This window comes from Myotis davidii, unplaced genomic scaffold (assembly GCF_000327345.1).
Source record: "Myotis davidii unplaced genomic scaffold, ASM32734v1 scaffold228, whole genome shotgun sequence".
Lineage (NCBI taxonomy): Eukaryota > Metazoa > Chordata > Mammalia > Chiroptera > Vespertilionidae > Myotis > Myotis davidii.
In genome coordinates, this window is record NW_006300104.1 from 4,069,035 (window position 1) to 4,079,318 (window position 10,284).

At 54.4% G+C, this 10,284-nt stretch overlaps 1 protein-coding gene across 1 annotated transcript in view; it reads right to left on the reverse strand.

Moving 5' to 3' along the window:
• Window positions 1-8,655: 8,655 nt before the first annotated feature.
• The window catches only part of OPRD1 (opioid receptor, delta 1), a 3,333-nt gene continuing 1,704 nt past the window's right edge, over window positions 8,656-10,284 (reverse strand). The window contains exon 2 of the mRNA XM_006776499.2: window positions 8,656-9,226. Coding sequence (XP_006776562.1) covers window positions 8,688-9,226 — 539 coding nt within the window. The 3' untranslated portion in view covers window positions 8,656-8,687. The remainder of the gene's footprint in view (window positions 9,227-10,284) is intronic.

The window sequence follows — 10,284 nt, forward strand, 5'->3', positions numbered from 1 at the left end:
CCGCTCTTGAAGGTTAAAGGCAGAGTGTGTTTCCCTGAAGATAATAGCGTGCCCTAGTTACCACGCACAGCTGTTGTCTGGTTGGGCCCTGGGGAGAGTCCTGGTAATTTAGTTATAATAATTGTTATCCGATTTTACAAGTGAGGAAAGTGATGCCCATGGTGGTCACGCAGATGCTTTTCCTTGGGGAATAAGAACTCTCCACTGTGCACAGGTACTCACATGAACACCCAGGGGCTCCCGACCATGCCGTGCAAACATCCTCACCTTCAGGCATGCTCTTCTCAGCGTCAGTGGGAGCTGGCTCTGGGGGGAGCTGCCAGGCCTGTGAAGTCTCCGTGACCTCTCTGGGAGGCCACGCAGTCCAGCCCACCTCCCCACCCTGGCAGGCGTGGTCGCCCTGCCCAGGCTGCTGCCCACACCGTCTGCAGCTGAGTGGGACTGAGATCCCAACCCCCCGCCTTGGCGCTCCTCATCTTGACACGGCAGCCCCAGGTGGGCAGCACTGGGCTGAGGCCCTGGTTCCCGAAGGAAGGTTGGCAGCCCCAGGTGGGCAGCCCTGGGCTGAGGCCCTGGTTCCCCGAAGGAAGGTTGCCCCAGAAGAGGAAGAGGGGCTCTGTGCCCTGGTGCCCTCTTAACAACCTGGTCACACATGGTGGGGAAGCAGAGCCCACGTCAGGAAGTTTTCCTTCCAGAGAGCTCCTTATGAACCAGCAGGGCCAACAACTCTTTGAGAAAGAGAACACTGAGGAGGTGGGGTTCTCTTGGAGCACCAGGCTCTAATTCCCGCCCCCAGAGCTGCCTTATATGGACAAAGGTTTGGGGCTTCTACAGTCAGAGGCAAGGTCATCATGGGGCAGGGGGAGGAAGGGAGGTGGGAGTAGGGCGGCAGGAAGGAGTTAGGGGGTAGGCAGGGCTCTGGAGAACAAGGGACTTAGATTAGGGAGGTTACCACAGGGGAGAGGAGGAGCCAACTTGGAGGGGGAGGGAGCATGCCTTGAGAATCCGTCTCTCCCATCAGATGGGGTTCCTTTTTTTTTTTTTTAATGTCAGAGAGAAGGGAGAGGGAGAGAGAGATAGAAACATCAATGATGAGAGAGAATCATTGATCGGCTGCCTCCAGCATGCCCCCGACTGAGGATCAAGTCAGGGCATGTGCCCTGACTGGGAATCAAACCTTGACCTCCTGGTTCATACATCGACGCTCAACCACTGAGCCACGCTGGCTGGGCCAGATGGGGTTCTTAAGGGACAGTGTTGTATTTACCTCTGAGGCAGGTCCTGAGGGCAGAGCTATACTTCTCACTCTGTGCGCAGGCAGGTCTGTATCACCTCCTAAATTGCCCCCGCTCCCCCCTCACACACACAAGGAAACCACAGAAGGTGAGCAAAAGGAACAGCCAGAGATGTGGACACTTGAAATAGCGCTCACTTTATTGGGAAAACAGAAGGTTGGGTCCTTGTTACCAAGATGGGGTCCGGGATTGGCAAAAAGCCAGATGTCTGAGTCACGCTTCATTTGTGACATGCCTGCTTCCCTCCTCCCCAAAGTGGAGCAGCTCCGATTACAAACACCAGGCCCCAAGGCGTCCTTTTCCTGGCCTCTGGGCAGATGCCCTGGGGACTTTACCAATAAGTGTCTATTTCTGGCGTCAAGGAGCAAAAAGGAAAACCGTCTCTATTCTCTCCCAGGATGGTAGAACTCCCAGAACCCATCAACTTCTGCCTCTGTCCCTCCATTGTGTAGAGGCCCAGAGAGGGACAGAGACCTGCCCAAAGTTGCAGAGCCAGGAAATGGATGACAGAGTCAAACCCACATTCCCTGTCTCTCGGCTTGAGACTCATTCCAGAAGGAGATTCTAGGAGCTGAGTCCCAGCAGATGGATGTCACCTGCACTGACACCCACCAAGGGACTCCATCCTCATGACTCAAACATCCAGGCCAAGAACTCTAGACCAGTGCCACCCAGGGACCTTTCTTCCCTCTCAGGCTGTGCCCACTTCTGGGGTCCCTGGGAGAACAGTCCTGGTGAGGACAAAAGGGGACAGCCCTGTGTAAGGAACTGGAGAAGAAGTCCTCTATTGAAAACTTCCTCTCTAATGCATTCTGCTCCACCGTCTGAAACTCGAGGAGAATGGTTAAAAGAGGAAGTCCTACAGCATTAAGAGACGGGTCAGAGCACATGTAACCTTAGTACTACATAACATTAAAAAGCTCCATTTGATGAGCACTCACTATGCAGCACGGAGTAGAATAGCTACCATATGCAGTGCCATTTCCTGGGAACGCTTTCTTGACCAAAACAGATGAAGTCTTTCTTTCACAGCCTCTTTCTAAATCGTCACTTCTTACCAGGTAAGCGTTGTCATCCACGATTGAATGAAGTGACTTGCCCACAGTCATACAGCTAATTCATGCCAGGCAGTGGAAAAACTCCAGAACAGAGGTCTTCCGAGGCAGGGAGCAATGGATGGGGGACCTGCCAAGGCCACAGCGGTTTCTTGGGCAGCTGGCATGTGGCTCTGCTGCCAAGGGGAAGAGGCACAGGACCTGGCACAGGAAGGCTCCGCTCATGCCTGTGAGCTGGACCAACGGTCTCCCTAGCGTCTTCTGCGTAATCAGTTTCCTCTCGGCACGCAGGAGGAGGGGAGCAGAGGAAGGGGACTTCACAGACCCAAGGGGGCATCCTCGCTGGCCCAGCTATCGAAATGCCACGTGGCCTTGGACAAGTCATTTCCCTCTCTAGGTCTGTGTCCTCGTCTGTAAAATTGGGGTAATAATAATAACAATGCCTGCCTCATGGTCAAGCTGTGAAAATTGAGTAAATTACCGCAGGTAAAGTACCCAGAGCAATGATGAGGACCACGTGCTGTGTGTGACCTATGGTTATTAATTACATGGGCTTCATTCGCGCTGAGATGGCTGTGAAAGCGCTCTGCACTCTGGGAAGAGCTGGGCCCCCGGTGGGGCTCATGGCCAGTGGAGATGACAGAGCTAGAACCTGGGCAACCCCCCGCCTCGCCCTCTACTGCATCAGGATGTCCATCTCCATGGCTCTCCCCAGCCCCTTTCAGAATTCCCAAACTGCCGGCTGCCAGAAGCACACAGCCAGCTGTCCTAGTCTCCTGTCTCCCAGCATCTGCGAGCTCCGAGTGGAGGGACCAGGTCCCGACTCCCTCCCATCGCTGTCCCGGAGCTCCCAGCACTATGTGCTCAGTGCCCAGAAATGAAAGAAAAGAATAAATAACAATGAGTAAGTTACTGTAAAGAGAACGGTGTGTGTCTGTGTTCTGTGTGTGAATGCTGGGGCAACGTGGATCCGCAGCAGTTGCCAGGCAGGAAGGCAGTCAGGCCAGGGCCCGGGCTCGGGAGCTGCTGCTGCAGACAGACAGGGCTGGTCTTTGGTGGGAGCCCAGCAGGTGCCCAGCCTGGGCTGTTGCTCCTCCAAGTCCTCTCAGGATGCTGGTGGCCCCTCTGCACCTTGAGGCGCATGTCAAATTCCAAGCCAAGCAAACGTCCTTAGCTGCCTCTGGCAGCCCATCATGCTTACAGAATAACCCTGTCTTTGGGGTCTGCTCTGTGCCGGGCACTTTGGTAAGCACCCCACTAGCATCATTGCTAGCCCTCAGAGGGGAATCTTGGAAGTAAAGCGACTTGCCTGCAATCACACTGCTAGCAAGTGGCCAACAAACAGAAAAATCAGGATTCTTATGAGACTAAGCATCATATTAGAGCCGGACCCATTCCTTGGACTTAGATCTAGGAAGACACCGAAGCCCAGAGAGGGCAAATCCCTTGCCTAGGTCACACAGCCAGTTAGCTTCAGAGCTGAGATTGGATTGCAGGCCAGGTAGGAGACTGAACTTGAGGACTCTGGTTTACTCTCATCACTCTCCTGCCCTCCCCACCCCCAACCTCTCTTATGACACTTGACATTATCCATCACTCCCTCCCTCTGGGAACGCCCTCCTCCTCCAGTTTCCATGGCAGCACATCTCCCCGTCCTCCTCCAGCTTCTCACTCTCCGCAGTGGCTCCTGAGCCTAGAGGGATCCCTAGGCTGGGTCCCCAGTCTCTTCTCCTATTACTGCCCTGGAAGCTCATCTACTTTCCCTCTAGGTCTCTAGCTCTGACCTTGCACTGCAGGTCCACTTGTAAGTAATAACAGTGACTAACCATGTGCTAAGAGCCTACTTATGCCCTGAACCCTATACAGCAGCTCCCCAAATGATGTCCTTTCCTTCAGCATCGATTCATTATAACAGTGATGAGAAAAGAATTGATTCCCAGCTGGGGCCCGTCTGGGGTTTGCGTGTTCTCTCCTTGTCTGTGTGGGGGTTTTCTGGATACTCTAGCTTCCTCCCACATTCTAAAGGTGTGCACGTGAGGTGAATTGACACGTCTAAATTATGAGAGAGAGAGAGAGAGAGAGAGAGAGAGAGAGAGAGAGAGATGTGACCTGTGATAGGAGAACCTCCTGTCCACCTTGCACTATGAGCTGCCTGGAGAGGCTGTGGCCACCTGTGATCCTGAACTAGAATAAGGGAGTCAGAAAATAATCATCATACTTTTTTTAATTACTCTTTCTTAAATGTATGTATAGCTCACATTGACTTTGATGTTTAATATTAGAAGCATTTGGGGTCTTTATTTAGAAACTAGAGGCCCAGAGCACGAAATTTGTGCATGGGTAGGGTCCCTAGAGACTGCCCCCTGGGGCCTCCCTTCCCCCCTGCTGCCTGCCACCGCCACCAGCCTGGGCCTCCCTTCCCATGGTTGGCCGGCTGGCCCCACCTCCTGGTCGAACTCCCAGTTGAGGGGACAATTTGCATATTAGGCTTTTATTATATAGGACAGTGTGATGTTTTTGTGGCCAGAAATATCCTGTAGGAACTTAACTCTTGCTTATATCAATTAGCCTATGTAAAATGGTTTTGTTATACATCATGTCACCTAAAGTTGCACTTTCCAAGAAACTAGAGATGAAGTTAAGGGAGGACTTGCTATACTTTAACTCATCAAATCCTCACAGCCCCATGAAAGAAATTTATTCTACAGATGAGGAAACAGAGGCACAGAAAGGGAAAGCCACGATCTGATTCCAGCCACAACCACTACTTCTATTCCGAGAGATCTGAAATTGTAGGAGACAATAATTTCCTTCCCTCCCACCTCCTGAAGAGAGAGGAATGGGAATTCGGGGGACATGAGATCTACTCTAGTTTGAGAGCCCTGTGATGCTCTAGAATTACACTGTTAATTTGGAGCTTTAAAATGCATCATGTTCAGTACATTTTATTTTTTTAAATATTTTTATTGATTTCAGAGAGGAAGGGGGAGGGAGAGAGAGATAGAAACATCAATGATGAGAATCATCAACTGGCTGCCTCCTGCAGCCCCCCTACTAGGGATTGAGCCCACCACCCAGGCATGTGCCCCTGACTGGAATCGAACCCAGGACCCTTCAGTCTGCAGGCCGATGCTCCATCCACTGAGCCAAACCAAGTAGGGCTCCAGTACATTTTAAAATGTGAAGAGTTAGAGTGCCAGGTGGAACAAAAGTTCATGGAAAATTGCCCTTTTCCTTCAAGTCTTCCCATTTGGTTTTAAGTCTTCAAAACCTCATCCCAGGGTTCTACAGCTCTTCTACTTCAATGATGTCTGGAATTCATCATTAAATTCCTGGAAACTGGACCCTGGAATTCCACTGACCTGAGTTCCGCTACCACTAACAAGCTCTGTGACTTAGGGTGAGTGGCTGGACCTCTCTGAGCCTGACTTCTTGTCTAAAATAAGGGTAATAGTACTACTCCCACCATGTCCCCCCAGGAATGTCATCAGACACGTTCGGTTAAGCCCCACGCTCCAGCTGCACACAACTTCTCAGGTTTGCCAAGCGCTGGAACATCTCCCTGATTTTGCACACGCTGTTCCCTCTTCTTAGTGGCCAACTCCTAGTCATGCATCAAGGCCCTCTCACCATTTTCCACCTCTTTCAGAATTGCTACAAATCTGTTTCCGTGCAAAGCTAGAAAAGGTACTTCCCTGTGACACCCTCCCAGGGCTCCCTGTGGCTACACACATCACAGGGAGATGCAATCATCGCTTATGCTTTGTCTCCAACACGGGCTCAAACTTTCTGAGGGCAGGGCAGTACCTGACTCATTTCCAAGTCCCAGTGCCCAGCGTGCTCACAGCCTGGCATGGCATACATCTCCATACAAATTTGCTTTCCCTTAAATGCGCATGGTCTGGACCCAGCCCCTGCTGACCCCAGGACAAATTTATGTATGAGAAGTAGTAAAAGGGAGCCAGTCTGTTCTAGCCACAGGAAACGGTAGTGGACAGACCTGGGGCAACCTTGAGCAGCCTGTTCTAGGAGGAATTAAAGGGGACACAGCGATTGCAAGGAAAAGAAACAGACGTGGTCCCAACATCACCCCCTTCAGGAGTCTTCCCTGGTTCCTAAATGGTCTGCTTCCCCTGACATCTCCCCAAGGCGTTCACAGGAGGGGTCCCAGGGGATGAGGAGTGTCCAGGAGTGCCCCCACCTTGCTGATACCCACCCTCATTCAGACACAGAGGTCCCATGGTCTCAGGCTCCATTTGAAGGGTGAAAGTGAGCAGGGATCCCAGACCTCGGTAACTTAGCAGCGGGTCTGAGTGCTGGGCACAGCCCCGCATCTTCCCAAGGCATTAGGGGAGCCTCTCTCAGGAAGAGAAAAGTCCCAGGTCTGAAGCTTCCGGGGACCTCGCCCTGAGAAGGGGACTGTGCTTTGCCAACCAAGGGTATCCCTGCTCCTAATGTGCCCAAAGCCCACCCTGGTGCCTCAGCCCCCACCTTGCTGAATGCCAGTTCAGCCCCTGCTGAGTGACAGCCTCCCAGACAGGGAAAGGCTTTTGTTCCAAGGAAATGGCTGTCAAAGGGAGAAGAGGTACATTGTTTCTTCCCTTTTTCCCCCCCTTTTATTTCTTTTCCCACTTGTGACAGACGTCAATTTCTTGCCATCTGTCCCCCAAAGGAAAGATGATTAAATGTTTTTACAAGGATGTCAGAACACTGCCTCAATAGGGAGCCAGGGTGCTTGACTGAGGCTGCGCATGTGTGAGGAAGGGGAAAGCTGGGGGCGGGGAAGATAAAGCAAGGGGAGGCCAGGGACCAAGGACAGACCCTGGTACTGAGGGAAGCAAAGATCTGGGCTCGCCTCAATAAAATGCCCCACAAATGAAATGAAATACTCTCTGCCTAGCTCTGGGTGCACCTGCCTCTCAGCAGCTTGAAGGGGGCAGCGAGAGCAGGTGGGGGACCTGGGGGTTCAGGGAAAAGGCAGCGGGGAGCACGCACTGACAGGAGCATTGCAGTTATAAAGGCCTTCTCCTCCCTCCCTCCACCCGGCCCAGTTCCTTCAGATTCCGGTCCCCACGTGGGCCGTTCCAGCTTTCCAGGAACAATGGACACAGCGGGGGCAGCCAGATGTGGGGAGAAAGAGGAATTCTTGGAGCTTCTTCCCAGGAGCCCCGGGCCGGGAGCAGGGGGCAGGGCAGTCTGCGCTGGTGCTTCAGATGCCTTCCCAGTCCCAGGGGCACTTACCCTCCACGGAGCTCTGACCCCCAGTCCTCTGTCCTACAGCACCTGGGCCAGAAAAGCCAGGGTCCTGGGGAACCCCCAACGGCATCTGTCCACTGGCTTCAGGACCTAACCTCAAAGCCAAACCAGCAGCACCACCACCTCCACTTCCTGCCTCAGCCCACCCACCACCACCCCTTGGCACTGAGGCCAACCAGCAGCTTCGGTTTTGGAACTGAAGCCACGAAGCCTCCTTGCTCCTTCTGAGCCCCGTTAGGGACTGGGGCTGAGGAGTCAACCCCAACCCCGGCCCTGTTCCGCTACCCTATCCTGGAGCCACCCCACTGAGGTGCAGCGCTGGGGACGCTACCTCCATGCTGAGGCACCCTGCCCATTCCAAGGAAATGACTGTCAAGGAGCGAGAAGGTACGTTTTTTTCTCTCCCTCTCTATTTTTCTCTTCTTTTTATTTCTAGAGATGGCAAGTTGGACCTGGACCTGGGCAAGCCCAGCCTTGAGCCCCACCTCCTGCTAGACTCAGGGCTGGGCCTCTCGCCCAAAGTTGAGGCCCCTGTCCCCTGCACACAGGGCCTATCTCTGAGGCCCAATCTTGAGCAGTAGCTACGCCTCCCAGTCCTGTCCTTGTGTTGGGTCTGAGAAGAGGCCTCTCCTCGCTACACAGAAGCCCGATCTTGCAGCTCAATTCTCAAGTCACTGTCCCCACCACTGCCCCAGGGGTCCTGGCCGGACATCTTCAGGGCTCAGTCCGCACCCTCACTGGCAAGCCCAGCTCAGGGTTGGAACGTGAAGCTCTCCCCAAGGTAGAGGCCCTATTTATCCGCCCAGGTCTAGAGCCACAGGTCCTACCCCCTAGGAGTTGGCAGCTCGTCCTCCACCCAGAGCCTTTGACCAGGCCCAGTCCAGAGGCACAGCCCACCGCCCAGCCCTCTGCCCCGCCCCAGAGATCCACCCACCGCAGGGGCCCCATCTCTGGGCCCCTGGCCCATCCCAAGCCCGGGTCTGTTTTTCCAAACAGAGGCCCCCTTTCTCCTCCTGCGGCGCCCTGGCTCCCACCCCCCTTAGCACTCGGGGTGACCGCCAGGTGGGCCAGCCAGGCCTGGTCAGGCAGTGGTGCCACCAGGACCCTCGGACGGGGTGCAGGCGGTGATCCTTTCGCGGACCGTGGCTTCCCGGGCGCGGTTGAAGCCGCCGGGCTCCTGGCGGCCGCAGGGCCAGCGGCAGAGCTGGCGGAAGCAGCGCTTGAAGTTCTCGTCCAGGAAGGCGTAGAGCAGGGGGTTGAGGCTGCTGTTGGCGTAGCCCAGCGCGATGCACAGGTGCAGCGCGGCCACCACGAGCGGGTCGCGCCGGTTGATGTCCACCAGCGTCCAGACGATGACGAAGATGTGGATGGGGGCCCAGCACACCACGAAGGCGCCCACCACCACCAGCACCATGCGCGTGATGCGCCGCAGGCTGCGGTCCTTCTCCTTGGAGCCCGAGAGCACGCGCACACTGCGCAGGCGCAGCAGCATCAGGCCGTAGCACACGGTGATGATGAGGATGGGCAGCACGAAGGCGAAGACGAACACGCAGATCTTGGTCACCGTGTCCCAGTACCAGCTGGGGCTGGGGAACTGGAGCGTGCACACCACGGCTCCGTCTGCATCCAGGAAAGAAAGAAGAACAGGCAGGGTAAGGGAAATGGGGGCCTCAGGGGCTCGGCCTGCCTGCGACCCTCCCTTCTCCACTTGGTCGGGTCCCACCGCCTCCTCCTGGCCTGTACTCAGGGTGACTCCTCCCCCTGGACTACCCTCCGGTGCACGTGGTGAACTCTTCCTCGTCTTTCAAGACCCCAGCAGGATTGGCCCTAATACAGAAGGCCTTCCTATATTCTCTCCAAGTCCCTTTAGAAGCCCAACAAGAATGCTATAATTTAGCCCAAGCTCACTAAATGCCAGTGATTATGATAACTGAAAACAGCTCACACATTTCCAAGGTAGTTTCAGTGGGGACGATATTGCTAAACTGACATAGAGAGCATGCAAGTTAAGAGCAGGACTCAGGTCCTATTAATTGTGTGGTGTGGCCTTCAGCAAACTATTCATACCTCAAGAGCTTCCCTAAAGTGGGACTAACAACAGTACCTAAACCTCGCAGGGCTGTTGTGAGGATTAAATGGGCCAAAGCATGTAAAGCACGTAACACAGTCCAGCCCTTGGTGCACTCACAGGGCAGATGCACGGGGGAGTCCAAAGGTCGGGGTAGGGCTGGGGAGGCAAATCTCAGTTTAATGGCAAAAACTTCCAACTGCCAGACTTGTCCAGAGATAAGAGGGGCACCCAGGAGGGCATGAGCTCCCTGCCCCTAGAGTGTGGGCTTGGGCTGGATGCGCAGCTTACGGGATGTTGTGAGATACAGATACAGGCTGAGGCTGGCCCAGGAGACTCCCAGGTCTTTTGGAATTCCGGAATTTGAGGAGCTACACAGTGGACTTGGAGCCTGAGAGTTGTGAGAAGGGGGCTGGGAATCCACAGACGGAATGGACCTGGGGCATCAGGGTGGCAGGATCCACATGGATAACTGAGTCGCAGAACTTCATTGTACAGATGGAGGACAGGCCCAGAGAGGAGCAGCACTGTGCAAGGTCACACAGCAAGTGGCATATAAGTGCTGATGGCACACCCTGGGGAAGAGGTGTGTGTGTGTGTGTGTGTGTGT